Raw genomic sequence first — 19,099 nt, forward strand, 5'->3', positions numbered from 1 at the left:
AGGTGTGGGAGTGACGCGCGTGGTGGAGAGAGTGTGACCTTGCACGAGGGCGATCCGGCCTGTGAAACCCTGCAAGAAAGCCGGGGTGAGCCAGGTGCCGAAATGCGGGTGGGGCCAGTCAGTCTGGTGATGGTGGAGGAGACCTGTCTGGGGTCGTTCAGGTCGTCCTCCATGATGTGGGAGAAGTAGCAGGATCTAGCAGACTCTGCTGCCTCTCTTGTATTCAGTCCAGAGCTCCTGGCAGGATTGTAGATGTGCGTTCCAGCCTGAAGTTCTGGTGTGCGACAGACTGCGCACGGCTGGTCAGTGTACCTGCAGCAGGACGAGCGCAGCCGAGAGAGAGAGAGAGAGAGAGAGTGTCTTGATCATCCCTGGGGGGGGAGTTGTTTTACAGCAGCAGTGTTGGTGGACAGACGGACAGAAGAAGACAAACGACAGGAACGTCAAATACACACATCAGGCGGGGAGCTGCGTCAGCAGGCGCAGGCTGCAAAGGGACAAGGAAAGGTTTATTCCAGGCTGAAAAAAAGAAGAAAGAAAACACAACGTTTCGGCCGTGGAGCCTGCTCACACCTGACGAAGGCTCAGCGGCCGAAACGTTGTGTTTTCTTTCTGCCTTTTTTGAGTTATGGAATAAACCTTTACTTGTTCCTTTGCGATAGACACACGTATGTCCACAGAAGCTCAAGTGTCAAGTAAGGATATGGATGCAGGTGCGAATGAGGACTTGAGTCTGCTGGTTTGGGAGCTGGGGAGTCGGTATCTGTGTTCTGATGGGTTTAACTGGAAATGATTAAACAAGGGGGGTGAAGGATCGTCCCAGATGGATTTTGCTTTTCGCGAAACACGTGAATGAGAGACGGAGGAGAGGGGGCTGGAAGATCAGCCCCAGGGACCTTCTGACATCAGAAGAGATGGCTTGAGATTTCAGAAAAGCCAGAGTATCGAGCATCTCTGTAGTTAACAGAGAGACGTCAGATCTGATCTTTTCCACAGAGCTTGTTTAATGGCTCATAATCATTCATCTCGGAGCTCCTCCGTGTCAAACCTCCCTTCCACCCTCCCTTTGCAGGGCGGAGTGGTGGCTGTGTGGCTCAGGATCTGCGCCTGTGTGCAAGAAGGTTGCCGGTTCGAATCCCGCGGCCGGCAGAGGAATCCTACTCTGTTGGGCCCCTGAGCAAGGCCCTTCACCCCAGCTGCTCCAGGGGTGCTGTATACATGGCTGACCCTGCGCTCTGACCCCCAGCTTCTCTCCCTGTCTGTGTGTCTCATGGAGAACAAGCTGGGGTCTGAGAAAAGACACATTCCTGATGCAGGAAATTGCATATAGCCAATAAAGTGATCTGATCTTATCTGTAGGCTCCGCTCATCTGTAGGCGGGTGCTCTGCTTGCTGTCCCCAGGACTAGCTCTCAGACTTTCAGAGACCGAGCCTTTTTCCGTCGCCGCTGCAGTGTGCAGTGGAATGACCTTCCTCGGACCCCACAGGAGTCTTGGACTCTCTTCAAATCCAAACTCGAAACGCACCTTTTAACCAGGGTCTGTGTCATAGCAATAACCTGGACTTGAACATAAAGAAAACGAAAGAGCTAATAGTGGACTTTCGGAGACACAGGCCACACACTCACAGCCCACTCAGTATTGATGGAACGGAAGTGGAAACAGTCACCAGCTTTAGGTTTTTGGGAATTCACATCTCTCAAGATCTAACCTGGACTGTGAACACTGACTCCATCATGAAGAAGGCTCAGCAGCGCCTTTATTTCTTGAGGTGCCTCAAGCGATGGGGGATGCCAATACATGTGTTGGTGAACTTCTACCGCTGCACTATCGAGAGCGTCCTCACCAACGGGATCACCGTGTGGTATGGCAACACCTCTTCGCGAGAAAGAAAGGCACTGCAGAGAATGGTCAATATGGCCCAGAAGATCATCGGCTGCGGTCTCACCGAGATTAAACAGCTCTATGAGGACCGCTGCCGTGGTAGAATTCTGGCCATCACAGAGGACAGTCACCACCCCGGGCATGAGCTCTTCACCCCACTGCCCTCAGGCAAGAGATATAAGAGCATACGGACACTTACCACTAGATTCTTCAATAGCTTCTATCCACAAGCAGTGAGACTGGCGAACACATTTAGCCATCCCCCTCGGACCACACCTACTCCATCACCATCTACCTCATTGTAATTTATTTATTGTACGTCTCCAGTCATTGTTTACACGTCTGTATTGTTTACAGTCAAACTGTCTGCATGTTTACTTGCACATTGTCTATTGTTTGTTTGTACATTGTCTTGATGCACTGTTTGCACTTTGTTTTGTTTTTTACACTTGTTTTATAATCGAGAGACTTTCTGTAAGTAAGAATTCCATTGTACCAGTACCGGTTACATATGGCAATAAAGTTCAAGTTCAAGTTCAAGTTCAAGTCTGACCGCCCTCCGTTCTATCTGTATAAACCTGGATACACTTCTTTTGTTTTTGTTTTTTTTAACTTTTTATTATATACAGTATCCTTGGGCTTGGAAAGACACTTTGTAAATAAAAGATGATGATGATGATGATGATTATGAACAGCTGATCCCCGGCTGCGACAATGTGAGGCTGAAGAGCCTGAGGCAGGAAATCCTACATCAAAGAGAACAGCCAAGAGCTCAGGAGTCACGGATTCAGGAGAAGAGAAGTGGGAAACGAAGGAGTTGTTGACCATGACTAAGTCCAAGGCCTGTCCTTTTTTTTTCGGTGAGCTGGATTGAGAACAAGTGCCGTTAATGTCCTTCGCTGAGCTGGGAGGCTGTGAGTCGGCGCGGATGTTACCATCTCCCAAAAGAAGGAGCTGGTGAAATCTGAAACGTAGCAGAGACACAGAAGCACAACAGCGAACTCCCACACGGAGAGAGTGTTGGAATGGGAGGACTGCAGGTTCTAGACTAAAAATACAGCGACAGTTTGGGGTTGTGGGACGTGGGAGTGAGGGAATGAAGTGTTTGGGGGGCGGCAGACATCTCCAGCTGCTCGTGTCAGGGAGGGAGGGGTGATTGACGGAGACAGACGTCCAGGACACACAGAGAGCTCTGTGCCCGGGAATGGAGATGGGGGCAGGTGGGGTACCGCGCTGGCATTGCAATGCAGCAGTGTTGAGTGTTTTACAAAACACACACTGAGCTGCAGCACAGCGCGGAGCAGGGCCGTGTGAAGGGCAGCAAACTGCTTTCAAGCGCAAGAAAGCTAGCACCAATTACAGCAGAGTGTAGTACATTACAGTGCACTACAGCACACACAGCATCATCAGTGACAGTGTACTATAGTCTAGTACAGTTCACTACAGCACACAGCATCATCAGTGACAGTGTACAATAGTCTAGTACAGTTCACTACAGCACACAGCATCATCAGTGACAGTGTACTATAGTCTAGTACAGTGCACTACAGCACACACAGCATCATCAGTGACAGTGTACTATAGTCTAGTACAGTGCACTACAGCACACAGCATCATCAGTGACAGTGTGCTATAGTATAGTACAGTTCAATACAGCACACAGCATCATCAGTGACAGTGTACTATAGTATAGTACAGTGCACTACAGCACACACAGCATCATCAGTGACAGTGTACTATAGTCTAGTACAGTGCACTACAGCACACAGCATCATCAGTGACAGTGTACTATAGTCTAGTACAGTGCACTACAGCACACACAGCATCATCAGTGACAGTGTACTATAGTCTAGTACAGTGCACTACAGCACACACAGCATCATCAGTGACAGTGTGCTATAGTATAGTACAGTTCAATACAGCACACAGCATCATCAGTGACAGTGTACTATAGTATAGTACAGTGCACTACAGCACACACAGCATCATCAGTGACAGTGTACTATAGTCTAGTACAGTGCACTACAGCACACAGCATCATCAGTGACAGTGTGCTATAGTATAGTACAGTGCACTACAGCACACACAGCATCATCAGTGACAGTGTACTATAGTCTAGTAAAGTTCAATACAGCACACACAGCATCATCAGTGACAGTGTACTATAGTCTAGTACAGTTCACTACAGCACACAGCATCATCAGTGACAATGTGCTACAGTACAGTGCACTACAGCATCATCAGTGACAGTGTACTATAGTCTAGTACAGTGCACTACAGCACACAGCATCATCAGTGACAGTGTACTATAGTCTAGGACAGTGCACTACAGCACACAGCATCATCAGTGACAGTGTACTTTTGTCTAGTATAGTTCACTACAGCACACAGCATCATCAGTGACAGTGTACTATAGTCTAGTACAGTTCACTACAGCATCATCAGTGACAGTGTACTATTGTCTAGTATAGTTCACTACAGCACACAGCATCATCAGTGACAGTGTACTACAGTACAGTGCACTACAGCATCATCAGTTACAGTGTACTATAGTATAGTACAGTGCACTACAGCACACACAGCATCATCAGTGACAGTGTACTATAGTCTAGTACAGTTCAATACAGCACACAGCATCATTAGTGACAGTGCACTACAGCATCATCAGTTATCAATACAATACAGTATTATCTCAGTGTCTCTCAGTATCATTACAGTACTATACAGTGTACATGCTGAATGCAGTAAAACACAGTATTGTGGCACTCTGTACAGGCACTGTGGAGTGCTACAGTGCAGTACAGTCTCCCTCGTCTGAGACTGTGGTCTCACACACACACAGCAGTCAGCTGTGACCTTTGCGCTGAAAGACAGATGGGTGGAGAGAGAGGAGAGGGCATGTGTCTTTTTTTGTACTTCCCCTGAGAGAGAGAGGCAGAGAAGGGAGAGAGAGGGACAGGGGGCGGACAGAGAGTCCTCTTTCTAACTTCCACAGAGACGGAGAAGACAGAGCAGAAGAGGAGGAGGGAGACAGACTGCAAAGGACTATCTTCATCGTCGCTAGAGACGCTGTTTCAGAACTATGTCGGCAAGAGACACAAGTTAGATTAACAGATCACTGCTCCAGGCTCACACAGACACTGTCCTTGGACTACTTAGAGCAGATCACTGAGACTGGATCCCTGAGACTCCACTTCATCACAGAGGTACTGAGTCTGGACCTCTGAGACTGGATAACCAACACTCACTGGATTACTGTCCCTGGACTACTTAGAGCAGATCACTGAGACTGGATCCCTGAGACTCCACCTCATCACGGAGGCACTGAGTCTGGACCTCTGAGACTGGATCACCAACACTCACTGGATTACTGTCCCTGGACTACATAGGGCAGATCACTGAGACTGGATCCCTGAGGCCCCACCTCATCACAGAGGCACTGAGTCTGGACCTCTGAGACTGGATCACCAACACTCACTGGATTACTGTCCCTGGACTACTTAGAGCAGATCACTGAGACTCCACCTCATCACGGAGGCACTGAGTCTGGACCTCTGAGACTGGATCACTAACACTCACTGGATTACTGCCCCTGGACTACATAGGGCGGATCCCTGAGACTCCACTTCATCATGGAGGCACTGAGTCTGGACCTCTGAGACTGGATCACCAACACTCACCGGATCACTGGGAATAGCTCGGTGACACTGACTGGATCACATTTACCGGATCACAGAATCTGGACCACTGTGACCCACAAGATCACTGTAACTGAATCTCAAAGACAAATCCACATTCCATCTTGTTCCATCTTGATCTCACTGTGTGTTCCTGCCTCACAGGGTTTCTCCGGGATCACAGAGACTGCCGCAGGATTACTGAGGCTCACTGGATCACTGCGCCTTGACTGCCGAGACTCCTGGATTACCATCACTGGATTACTGCCCACCTTCACAGAGGTCCGTTCGGGTCCGGAACACCACGCAGTCCGGTAGCACTCCAATTCAGAACCGCACCGAACAGGGCCACTAGAGAAGACTACACCGAGGCCCGGTGCTGTGGAGGTCCAGTCATGTTCCTGTACACGCTGCTGGTGCTGGTGACGAACTGCGCGGCCCGGATCCTCAGCAACGCCTCATTCCGGCGCCACTTCCACCTGCTCCTGTCAGGACTGGTTCTGTTTGGCCCGGCACTCAGTCTCTGGGTCTCACAATACAGCATCTTTGCCAACAGGGGGCAGTACCTCTATCGGTGAGAACACTCACTCTAGCTCTTTCTCATTGCTAAAGTTGACTTATTTAACTGATGTATTATAGCATTAATCCCTGCTATTGGCACTTTCAGTGTCAATGTACTGGAGTGTCCAGTCAGTCAGTGTGTCTGTATGAACCCCTCTCTCTCAGTGCAGTGTTAATGTACTGGAGTGTCCAGTCAGTCAGTGTGTCTGTATGAACCCCTCTCTCTCAGTGCAGTGTTAATGTACTGGAGTGTCCAGTCAGTGTGTCTGTATGAACGCCTCTCTCTCAGTGCAGTGTTAATGTACTGGAGTGTCCAGTCAGTCAGTGTGTCTGTATGAACCCCTCTCTCTCAGTGCAGTGTTAATGTACTGGAGTGTCCAGTCAGTGTGTCTGTATGAACCCCTCTCTCTCAGTGCAGTGTTAATGTACTGGAGTGTCCAGTCAGTCAGTGTGTCTGTATGAACCCCTCTCTCTCAGTGCAGTGTTAATGTACTGGAGTGTCCAGTCAGTGTGTCTGTATGAACCCCTCTCTCTCAGTGCAGTGTTAATGTACTGGAGTGTCCAGTCAGTCAGTGTGTCTGTATGAACCCCTCTCTCTCAGTGCAGTGTTAATGTACTGGAGTGTCCAGTCAGTCAGTGTGTCTGTATGAACCCCTCTCTCTCAGTGCAGTGTTAATGTACTGGAGTGTCCAGTCAGTGTGTCTGTATGAACCCCTCTCTCTCAGTGCAGTGTTAATGTACTGGAGTGTCCAGTCAGTCAGTGTGTCTGTATGAACCCCTCTCTCTCAGTGCAGTGTTAATGTACTGGAGTGTCCAGTCAGTGTGTCTGTATGAACCCCTCTCTCTCAGTGCAGTGTTAATGTACTGGAGTGTCCAGTCAGTCAGTGTGTCTGTATGAACCCCTCTCTCTCAGTGCAGTGTTAATGTACTGGAGTGTCCAGTCAGTGTGTCTGTATGAACCCCTCTCTCTCAGTGCAGTGTTAATGTACTGGAGTGTCCAGTCAGTCAGTGTGTCTGTATGAACCCCTCTCTCTCAGTGCAGTGTTAATGTACTGGAGTGTCCAGTCAGTGTGTCTGTATGAACCCCTCTCTCTCTCTCCCTGTCTCAGTGCGTTCCTGCGATCAGGGTGGGGGTGGACCTGTGTTTTCTGCGGCTCCTTCGTGTTCCTGCTGTCCTACTGCAGTCGGGGCAGCCTGTCGGTCACTCTGCGCCACCTGTCCCGCCTGGCGGTGGCCGCGGCCATGTGGGCCGGTTTCCGGCGGGGGATGGCGGCGTTGGAGAACGCCACGGGCAGTTGCTACGAGCCCCTGTCCGCCGGCACCACCCTGGGGCTCGGCTCGGGCGGCGCCCCTGGCGACCCGGATCTGCCCCTGCTGCTGCTCCGGGAGGGGGAGAACAAGGCCAGCTGCCAGGTGGCGGGGCTGGTGTGGCGCGGGTACGAGGTCTCCGAGGACGCCTTCCTGCTCTGCCTGTGCGCGCTGCTGATCGCGGAGGAGACCGCCGTGTTCGGGCCCTACCTGGCCCTGGGCGGCTCCGGAGGGGCCCCCCTGCGCCTGCTCTTCCTCTTCTGCGTGGCTCTGCTCGGCCTCTGGCTCTTCCTCCTCCTCTGCCTCCTGGCCCACTTCCCACGCTTCCCCACCCAGCTGCTAGGGGGCGCTCTAGGCTGCCTGGGCTGGAGGGTGCTGTACCAGGGCTGGTACCGTTGGCCGCCAGGCTGGCTGTGCCCGGGCCGGCCCGGCGTGGGGCTCTTCACTGCGGACTGAGCGTGGAGGGGCAGGAGGGGCAGGAGGGGTGGGGGGACAGGGCAAACACAGGTTCACAGCAGACCTCCCCCTCCCCTCCCACAACTGCCCCCCCCCCCCAGCACTTCTGATCCTAACGGGTCACGCTGGACTCAGGAGAAAGGGACTCAAGGTGGCGCGGACAAACACCGACTCCGATACCCTTTCCTGGGAGCTGAGCCTCCAGACTGCAGCTGTCCGGAACTGGGCCACTGCACTGCCCTCCCACTAGATCGAGAGAGAGAGCAGGGAGGCTCATCCTCCTGATCGGCACTACTGACAACTGTATAATTCCTTGACACTGCGTGAAAACTAACATCAATTCAGAGTGAATCAGTGCAGAACTGGGGATCAGACAGTGCTGAGTTCAGTTCAGGGTTGAGAGACAAGTGAATCAGTGCAGAAATGGAGATCAGACAGTGCTGAGTTCAGTTCAGGGTTGAGAGACAAGTGAATCAGTGCAGAACTGGAGATCAGACAGTGCGGAGTTCAGTTCAGGGCTGTGAGGAGTGACTCAGTGCAGAACTGGGGATCAGACAGTGCTGAGTTCAGTTCAGGGCTGAGAGAGGAGTGAATCTGCTGAATTGGGGGATCAGATTGTGATGAGTTCAGTTCAGGGGTGTGAGGAGTGAATTAGCGCAGAACTAGGGATCGGACAGTGCTGAGTACAATACAGGGCTGAGAGAGGAGTGAATCTGTGCTGAATTGGGACTGTCAGTGTACAGTAGGACTCAGACAGAGCTGTGAGACCTGAGCTCACTTCAGAAAGGAGTGAATATGGTCCAATCAGGGCTCAGACAACACTGTGAGAGTGGCAGACCCACTCGGAGGGCATTACTGACTGTCCCGTGTCTTGTATGACTGTTATGGAAAATGAGGTCCCCCAATACCAAACAGAATAATGTGCAACAATGATTGAATTAAAGAGGATCTAATACAGCAATGCTGTCTGTGAGCTTTATTTTTCCACAGTGTGATCAGTCAGAACGAGAGATCAGACTGATCAATATTATCGGCCGTGCTGACCCAAGCTTCATCTGAGGAAGAGAAATGACCATTGAGCAATGAGAGGATTAACCCCCTCAAAATAAGACAAGAAACATCCTCCTCAGACTCAGGAGATGATAAGCTCTTCCTGAAGTGAGGACAGACGGAGGTCCACAGGCACTTATAGACACTATGTGTGGAGGCTCATCCACACACTGGGAAAGCAGACACAAGATGTGGAGGCTCATCCACACACTGGGAAAGCAGACACAAAGTGTGGAGGCTCATCCGCACACTCGGAAAGACACAAAGTGTGGAGGCTCATCCGCACACTGGGAAAGCTGATCCCTCAAGATCCACACGTGGGGCTGAGATTCCCCATGAGGCACCTCATGAGTGTGACAGACTAATCAGCTTCCTGAGAGCCTGACGCTTACAGACAGTGCGTGACCCGCACACTGCACACTAACACACACACGTGTATATGTGCATGGAGAGAAATACATACACACAGATACACAAACACATACACAGACAGACAGAAGGTCACACACACACGGTTACACACAGTCACACACACATACACACAGACAGAAGGTCACACACACATGGTTACACACAGTCACACACACATACACACAGACAAAAGGTCACACACAAACATATACACAGACAGACAGAAGGTCACACATACAGACAGACAAAAGGTCACACACACACACGGTTACACACAGTCACACACACATACGGTCACAAACACACACATGGTTACACACAGTCACACACACATACACACAGACGGTCACAAACACACACATGGTTACACACAGTCACACACGCATACACACAGACGGTTACAAACACAGACACAGGCAGGGGTTTAATCAAAGGTTTCTGCTTTATTCTTGAACTGCATGGACAGTGGGCTCCTTCTCCAGCGTCAGTGTGAGTTGGCGAGAGTGGGGTTGTGTGTTTCGGCGTGGGTCTCAGTATATGAGGGCCTTTCCGTCTCCTCTGGGCTTCTTGATCTTGTCGAAGTTCTTGCTGATGATGTCATAGAGCACTGCCTGCAGGGAGCGAGCCAAGAGGGACATCACTATTACATCACCACAGCCGCCACATCACCGAAATACGACGCCATACTTCATGAGATCTGTTCATTCTTCTCAGACCGTGTGCAGTCCCTGGTTTCAGTAGGTGTGGGTGTGTAGTTACCGGGCGCTGTATCAGAGCTGTGTTCAGTAGCCTGTGTATGTCCGTAAACCGTGTGATCAGTCCTCAGTAGAACAGCAGGAATACTTACAGACGCTGTAATGGATATTTTCCAGCGTTCATGTTTTGTTTTTACCATTTCCCCCGTTATAGGACTGCTGATGTTAATGGCAACCAAGTACTGCACTAGATACAGACAGGACCCAGGGTCAGGGCCGACAGTCCTGGCACTAAGCGTCATTACAGTGAGTCACTGAGGCACAGCGCCCCACAGTGGCTCAGCGGGAGAAATGCAGCTCCCAGGAAAAGAAGTCAAACTGCAGATCTCCAAGAGGCTGATGAATTCATCTAGAGATCAGACAAGAACTTCTGAATGAGAGTCACACTCACATAGGTGTTCCGAACCTCCAGGACCATGATCCGGATCTCACAGTACTGGTTCTGATCCAGCTCGTGTACCAGCTGTCTGTAATCCCCCTGTAACACAAACACAGAGTTAACAACAAAGAGCCCAGCACACAACACAGAGTTAACGCAACACAGAGCCAGCTGCACACAACAAAGAGTTAACACAACACTGAGCACTGCGCACAACAAAGAGTTAATACGACACTGAGCACAGCACACAACACAATTAACACTGCACTGAGCGCAGCACACAGCACAGAGTTAAAAACACTGAGCACAGTACAAAAACAACATGGGACTGTAGCCACAATCCAAACTCAACACAACACTAAGCAAAACACAACAACAAAGACTTAAAAGAAAAATGAGAGTGGCACGTAGCAGGTTAACAAGACGACACACAACTTACCACATGCGGCTGTTTGGAGGCCTTAGCTACAGCATCTCCCCTCTCACTGAAATACCTGGAACACACAACACACACTCCACACTGAGAATATCATAATAATCACCTGACACACCTGGAACACACAGCACACAGCACACACTCCACACTGAGCACCTGTACTGACACAGCAGCACACTGGGAATATCCTAATAATCACCTGACAGACCTGGAACACACAACACACAGCACACAGCACACACTGAGCACCTGTACTGACACACCAGCACACTGGGAATATCATAATAATCACCTGACACACCTGGAACACACAACACACAACACACAGCACACACTCCACACTGAGAATATCATAATAATCACCTGACACACCTGGAACACACAACACACAGCACACACTCCACACTGAGCACCTGTACTGACACACCAGCACACTGGGAATATAATCAATTAAATTGTACTTTGAGATCTGGGTCTGGAATCCCTCTATTTTAGTGCGCGTGTTGGTCATCAGTTCAAACACCTTCTCCTGCAACACAACAACACAGTGTCAGCACACCAAAAGTATCAGCAGACCAAACCTGTACTGTACATAGGTCTAGAAACATGATATATCCATTCCCACTTTCCTGATACATCTTCCAGTACAGGCTAGCGGGGGGGCCAGAGCCAATCCCAGCAAGCACTGGGCACAAGGCAGGACACACACTGGACAGGACACCAGTCCATCGCACGACACAGACACACAAACACGAATGCAGACACTCACACCAGGGGCAATCTTCCCAGAAGCCAACTCACCTACCAACAGGTCTTAGGACTGTGGGGACGAAACTGAAGCACCCAGGAGGAATCCCACACGAACACGGGGAGAACATGCAGACTCCACACAGACAGCACCCCAGGAATTGAACCCAGGGCCCCAGCGCTGTGAGGCAGCAGTGCTCACCACTGTGCCGCCATGCTGCACATTTATACCCACAACCCAAAATCATTACATACACATACAGCCCACACTCTCCAGTGACAATCCAATAAAACACTTTGTGGATCCCACTGTCTCCATCCAAACACACTGCTGAGACCGGTTCTGTGCTGACCTGCACTGCCACTCCAAAATTGTTCCCATCCTCTATCTTCGGAACCTGAAGCTGAACCCACATGGATACCTGGATAGAGAGAGGGGTTAATACAGACACACTGACTGGACACTCCAGTACATTAACACTGCACTGAGAGAGAGGGGTTAATACAGACACACTGACTGGACACTCCAGTACATTAACACTGCACTGAGAGAGAGGGGTTAATACAGACACACTGACTGGACACTCCAGTACATTAACACTGCACTGAGAGAGAGGGGTTAATACAGACACACTGACTGGACACTCCAGTACATTAACACTGCACTGAGAGAGAGGGGTTAATACAGACACACTGACTGGACACTCCAGTACATTAACACTGCACTGAGAGAGAGGGGTTAATACAGACACACTGACTGACTGGACACTCCAGTACATTAACACTGCACTGAGAGAGAGGGGTTCATACAGACACACTGACTGGACACTCCAGTACATTAACACTGCACTGAGAGAGAGGGGCTCATACAGACACACTGACTGACTGGACACTCCAGTACATTAACACTGCACTGAGAGAGAGGGGTTCATACAGACACATTGACTGACTGGACACTCCAGTACATTAACACTGCACTGAGAGAGAGGGGTTCATACAGACACACTGACTGGACACTCCAGTACATTAACACTGCACTGAGAGAGAGGGGTTCATACAGACACACTGACTGGACACTCCAGTACATTAACACTGCACTGAGAGAGAGGGTTAGTAACAGGTATGCTGTAAAAGATGTAGATTAGACAGACCACATTCAGTTTCTCCTTCAGTGTCTGGATCTCAGGTTTGACTCGTTTCAGCAGAGACTCCACTTTCTCGTTAGAGCTGACAGGACCACAAGGGGGCGCTGCTGAGAGAACAATACAACTTCAGTACAGTGTACTGTATCACCATGCACTGCAAAGGCCAGAGGGCTATACTACAGCACAGGGCAGTGGGCTATACTACAGCACAGGGCAGTGGACTATACTACAGCACAGGCCAGAGGGCTATACTACAGAACGGGGCAGTGGGCTATACTACAGCACAGGCCAGTGGGCTATGCTACAGCACACGGCAGTGGGCTATGCTACAGCACACGGCAGTGGGCTATACTAAAGAACAGGACACTGGGCTATACTAAAGAACAGGACACTGGGCTATACTACAGCACAGGGCAGTGGGCTATACTGAAGAACAGGGCAGTGGGCTATACTACAGCACAGGGCAGTGGGCTATACTAAAGAACAGGACACTGGGCTATACTAAAGAACAGGACACTGGGCTATACTGAAGAACAGGGCAGTGGGCTATACTGAAGAACAGGGCAGTGGGCTATACTAAAGAACAGGGCAGTGGGCTATACTACAGCACAGGACAGTGGGCTATACTACAGCACAGGGCACTGGGCTATACTACAGCACAGGGCACTGGGCTATACTACAGCACAGGGCAGTGGGCTATACTACAGCATAGGGCACTGGGCTATACTACAGCACAGGGCACTGGGCTATACTACAGCACAGGGCACTGGGCTATACTACAGCACAGGGCACTGGGCTATACTACAGCATAGGGCAGTGGGCTATGCTACAGCACAGGGCAGTGGGCTATACTACAGCACAGGCCAGTGGGCTATACTAAAGAACAGGGCAGTGGGCTATACTACAGCACTGGGCAGTGGGCTATACTACAGCACAGGGCAGTGGGCTATACTACAGCACAGGGCATTGGGCTATACTAAAGAACAGGGCAGTGGGCTATACTACAGCACAGGGCAGTGGGCTATACTACAGCACAGGGCAGTGGGCTATACTACAGCACAGGGCACTGGGCTATACTACAGCACAGGGCACTGGGCTATACTACAGCACAGGGCAGTGGGCTATGCTACAGCACAGGGCAGTGGGCTATACTACAGCACAGGCCAGTGGGCTATACTACAGCACAGGGCAGTGCAGTAAGAGCACAGCACCACCTCACAGCTAGTTCAGTGCAGTGCACTCCAGTCCAGTATCTCCAGTATTGTACAGGAAAGGCGGGTGGAGTTTGTTACAGTACAGTAACACTGCAGACAGGCCCCAGTGTAAAAGCCACTGCACAGCTTCATCCCTCACCTTCATCTTCCTCATCCTTGTCCTTGTCCTTGTCTTTGTCCTTCTTGCCGTCCTTCCCCTCCTTCTCTGCTTTCTGTGAGGAAGCAGAGCAGGACATCACAGGGAGGACAGAGAGAGAGGAGAGAGAAGACAGAGAGGAGAGAGAAAGGGGGGAGAGGAGAGAGGGGAGAGGGGAGAGGGGAGAGAGGGATAGGAAAGAGGGACAGGAGAAACAGGCTGGCTGCCCCACCTCCTCCTTCTTCTTCTTCAGCTCCTCCTTGGCCGGGTCAGGGATGGGGATGTCCAGCTCAGCCCTCAGGGTGGACAGGTCTCCTACATTGAGCGTCGCCTCCTGGTGCACAGAGCACAGAGCCCAGCTGATCGGGGCGGTATAACACACTGCACACCTCACTGTACTGTACACTGTACTGCAGTACACTACACTGCACACCTCACTGTACTGTACACTGTACTGCAGTACACTACACTGCACACCTCACTGTACTGTACACTGTACTGCAGTACACTACACTGCACACCTCACTGTACTGTACCCTGTACTGCAATATACTACACTGCACGCCTCACTGTACTGTACACTGTACTGCAGTACACTACACTGCACACCTCACTGTACTGTACACTGTACTGCAGTACACTACACTGCACACCTCACTGTACTGTACACTGTACTGCAAAATACTACACTGCACGCCTCACTGTACTGTACACTGTACTGCAATACACTACACTGCACACCTCACTGTACTGTACACTGTACTGCAGTACACTACACTGCACACCTCACTGTACTGTACACTGTACTGCAAAATACTACACTGCACACCTCACTGTACTGTACACTGTACTGCAGTACACTACACTGCACACCTCACTGTACTGTACACTGTACTGCAAAATACTACACTGCACGCCTCACTGTACTGTACACTGTACTGCAATACACTACACTGCACACCTCACTGTACTGTACACTGTACTGCAGTACACTACACTGCACACCTCACTGTACTGTACACTGTACTGCAGTACACTACACTGCACACCTCACTGTACTGTACACTGTACTGCAAAATACTACACTGCACACCTCACTGTACTGTACACTGTACTGCAGTACACTACACTGCACACCTCACTGTACTGTACACTGTACTGCAAAATACTACACTGCACGCCTCACTGTACTGTACACTGTACTGCAATACACTACACTGCACACCTCACTGTACTGTACACTGTACTGCAGTACACTACACTGCACACCTCACTGTACTGTACACACTGTACTGCAATACACTACACTGCACACCTCACTGTACTGTACACACTGTACTGCAATACACTACACTGCACACCTCACTGTACTGTACACTGTACTGCAGTACACTACACTGCACACCTCACTGTACTGTACACTGTACTGCAGTACACTACACTGCACACCTCACTGTACTGTACACTGTACTGCAGTACACTACACTGCACACCTCACTGTACTGTACACTGTACTGCAAAATACTACACTGCACGCCTCACTGTACTGTACACACTGTACTGCAATACACTACACTGCACACCTCACTGTACTGTACACTGTACTGCAATATACTACAGCAGCATAACACACTACACTGTACTACAGTATTCTACACTACACTGCACTACACTGTAGTATACTACACTACACTGCACTGTACTACACTGTACTGTACTGCAGTATAACACACTATACTGTGCAGTCGCACAGAGCACAGCAGTGGGCAGGGAACTCCACTGCGCTGTACCACACACTGAACTGCACCAGGACACACACACAGTCACACAGTCCGTACCAGCAGCAGGGCCTCCATCTCCGCGATCTTCTGGGGGAAGAAGGAGGCGACCAGATTCTCGGCCTGCGAGGAGAGACACGTCAGGGCAGCCCGTGAGCACGCTCCTGCAGGCAGATCCCCCACACCAGCGCGCCACCCGACCGGCCGGGCGCGGAGGGGCCTGCTCGGACCCCAAACCGCTCACATGGGCTCCAGCTCCAGCTCCAGGGCGCCCCCAAGCCCTGGCTCTCCCTCCCCCAGGACACCCTTTCAGGAGTAACCTGACTGCACCGCAGCCTGGCTTCCCTTCCCAAACAGCTTGACCACACCACCAGAGAGTCTGACCACACCACCAGAGAGCCTGACCACACCACCAGAGAGTCTGACCACACCACCAGAGAGCCTGACCACACCACCAGAGAGCCTGATCACACCACCAGAGAGCCTGATCACACCACCAGAGAGTCTGACCACACCACCAGAGAGCCTGACCACACCACCAGAGAGCCTGATCACACCACCAGAGAGCCTGATCACACCACCAGAGAGCCTGACCACACCACCAGAGAGCCTGATCACACCACCAGAGAGCCTAACCACACCACCAGAGAGCCTGACCACACCACCAGAGAGCCTGACCACACCACCAGAGAGCCTGACCACACCACTGGAGAGCCTGACCACACTACCGGAGAGATAGACCACACCACCACACAATTTTTGTTCTGTCTCTTCGGAGGCCTTCTGGGGCGCCTTGCTCAGCTGTAGCACGTTTACACCCCAATTTCCAACTACTCTGCCCTCACCAGCGCCCACCCCAGGACTTCACACAACTAGGCAACGGAGCCATCCCCCAGTCTGGGTGCACCTCCCTCTGAGAGCGACAGTTCCCTGAACAAAACACTTCGCCAGCCTCTCCTGTCTGCTGGAGGGGTGCAGGAGTCCGGCTCGCTGGGGCCCACGCTGCCCCTCTCTGAACCGCTGGAGCTCGACCACACGACAGCCCCACGCTGCCCCTCTCTGGACCGCAGGAGCTCGACCACACGACAGCCCCACGCTGCCCCTCTCTGAACCGCAGGAGCTTGACCACACGACAGCCCCACGCTGCCCCTCTCTGAACCGCAGGAGCTCGGCCACACGACAGCCCCACGCTGCCCCTCTCTGAACCGCAGGAGCTTGACCACACGACAGCCCCACGCTGCCCCTCTCTGAACCGCAGGAGCTTGACCACAGGACAGCCCCCGACACCTGGCGACAGCTAATGCACAAGTCTACAAGTGACACACAGTTAACACAACACAGAGACAACACACAACACACAATTAACACACAACTATAACACCCCACGAACACTGCACACAGCTAATGCACAAGTCCACGTGACCCACAGTTAACACAACACAGCAAAAATGCACACAGCACAGACGCGACACACAGCTGATACACAGCAGCCGAGCAGACAGCGGGGACTCCTGTGACCTGCCATGCGCTCTGAGTGGGCTCACCTCTTTGGACAGCTGTGCACAGAATCCATCGACCTGCAAAACACAGCGAGACACATCATCGTCCAACTCCTCACAGTTCACTCTCTCCCCTCTCCAGTCCCTCTCTCCTCTCCAATCCCTCTCTCCTCTCTCCTCTCCAATCCCTCTCCTCTCTCCTCAGTCTCTCCCCTCTCCAATCCCTCCCCTCTCTCCTCAGTCTCTCCCCTCTCTCCTCTCTAATCCCTCTCCAGAGGGTCTCCAGACCCCTCACAAACCCTCTCCCTCCTTCTCTCCACTCTCCCTCCTCCTCTCCTCTCCAGACCCCTCACAACCCCCCTCTCTCCTCCTCTCCACCCCTCTCTCCTCTCCAGACCCCTCACAACCCCTCTCTCCTCCTCTCCAGACCCCTCACAACCCCCCTCTCTCCTCCTCTCCACCCCTCTCTCCTCTCCAGACCCCTCACATCCCCTCTCTCATCTCTCTCTCCTCCTCCCCACCCCTCTCTCCTCTCCAGACCCCTCACAACCCCCTCCTCCTCTCTCCCAGTCTAGGAGTCAGTGTTTTGACAGGTGTAGCTCAGGAGGTGCAGACACAGAGAGTCGGATTACACTCGCACACTCCGAGATCTGTCTGTCTCTCTCTTTCCTAGACTACTGCCCCCTCATCTCTCAATAATAATAATAATAATAATAATAATAATAATAATAATAATAACAACAACAACAACAACAATAACCTGTTTCTTCGTCTCTGGCTTCATTTCCAGCGGATTCATCGCGGTGCGGTACTTGAGTAAGGTCTCGTCCGGGCTTTGCTGCTGGAAACACCGATTACTGTCACGACTATCGCTATTATCACGACAGCAAGTTCACCTGCGTTACAATTGGCTATCGTGCAATTTACCGTGCGATTATACCCCCTTCGAAGGTGAATGTTATCTGAAGATGTGCGCTGCTGCAGGCCTCGACAGACACGGTTAGTCAGCACTGTCGAAGTGAAACCGAAAGTTATGGAGAAACCCGAACATACGAACTAACAGAACAAAAAACTCAACTTCACTCATGGGGATTTCCGACTTCGACTCTGAGCATCGCCCTCTTTGCGCAAGGCACGAAGGGACTTGTAGTCTTCTAGCCCCGGCCGTCCCGGTTGACTGAAGCGTCGAAAGCGGCGCAAAGGAACTACAACTCCCATGCCTAGCTTCGTCCGTATCTTTAACTTTCTAAATCATGTGCATATTATACAGGTATTTATTTCTTCAGTAATAGTCTTTTGTGATCTTATGCCAACCCGCATTGATTTAGGAGCAATATTTATTTATAAGAGGCTGAATAATCACTTTTCGTGTTACGTGCGGGGGGAGAGTCTCTGAACTCGCTCCGGTACCCGAGAGCGTCTCGGCGGCTCGCTGCTGTCGTGACGTCACGGCGACCGAGGCACCCTGTGACGTCCCTGTCCCCACAAGCTCCGACGCTTATTGTACTGTTGAATAGAAAATTTGGAAAAAGAGCATTTATTTAAAGAAAATCTATAAGTCATTCATGGTAAATGTCACATTCATAAATCAAAATGGTCTAATAGTACTCCCCTTTTTAGTGCTTTTGAAGTGGAGCTGAAACACTTTTTAAATTCTATAATAA

General features: G+C 51.1%; 2 protein-coding genes across 7 annotated transcripts; one reads left to right on the forward strand and one right to left on the reverse strand.

Moving 5' to 3' along the window:
- The first annotated feature begins 3,065 nt into the window (after nucleotides 1-3,065).
- Nucleotides 3,066-8,846, forward strand: fitm1 (fat storage inducing transmembrane protein 1). Its single transcript, XM_088637978.1, has 2 exons — nucleotides 3,066-6,134; nucleotides 7,231-8,846. The coding sequence occupies exons 1-2, from the start codon at nucleotides 5,956-5,958 to the stop codon at nucleotides 7,883-7,885; spliced, it is 834 nt and encodes a 277-aa protein (XP_088494104.1). The 5' UTR covers nucleotides 3,066-5,955; the 3' UTR covers nucleotides 7,886-8,846.
- Nucleotides 8,847-9,769: 923 nt separating this feature from the next.
- Nucleotides 9,770-18,507, reverse strand: psme1 (proteasome activator subunit 1). Of its 6 annotated transcripts, none has more exons than XM_088637982.1 (12): nucleotides 18,363-18,507; nucleotides 18,196-18,273; nucleotides 17,481-17,513; nucleotides 15,997-16,059; nucleotides 14,391-14,492; nucleotides 14,162-14,234; nucleotides 12,815-12,915; nucleotides 12,017-12,085; nucleotides 11,378-11,445; nucleotides 10,920-10,974; nucleotides 10,493-10,579; nucleotides 9,770-9,957 (listed from the first exon to the last, which is right to left on the reverse strand). In XM_088637982.1, exons 2-12 carry the CDS (start codon nucleotides 18,232-18,234, stop codon nucleotides 9,877-9,879), a joined length of 771 nt encoding a protein of 256 aa, XP_088494108.1. In that variant the 5' UTR covers nucleotides 18,235-18,273; nucleotides 18,363-18,507; the 3' UTR covers nucleotides 9,770-9,876. The 6 variants fall into 6 exon arrangements, with proteins under 6 accessions (XP_088494108.1, XP_088494109.1, XP_088494107.1 ...); XM_088637983.1 differs by having other exon boundaries at nucleotides 18,196-18,276; XM_088637981.1 differs by having other exon boundaries at nucleotides 18,196-18,490.
- Nucleotides 18,508-19,099: the final 592 nt, after the last annotated feature.

This window comes from Lepisosteus platostomus, chromosome 6, assembly GCF_059453375.1.
Source record: "Lepisosteus platostomus isolate fLepPlt1 chromosome 6, fLepPlt1.hap1, whole genome shotgun sequence".
NCBI classification, from domain to species: Eukaryota; Metazoa; Chordata; class Actinopteri; order Semionotiformes; family Lepisosteidae; genus Lepisosteus; species Lepisosteus platostomus.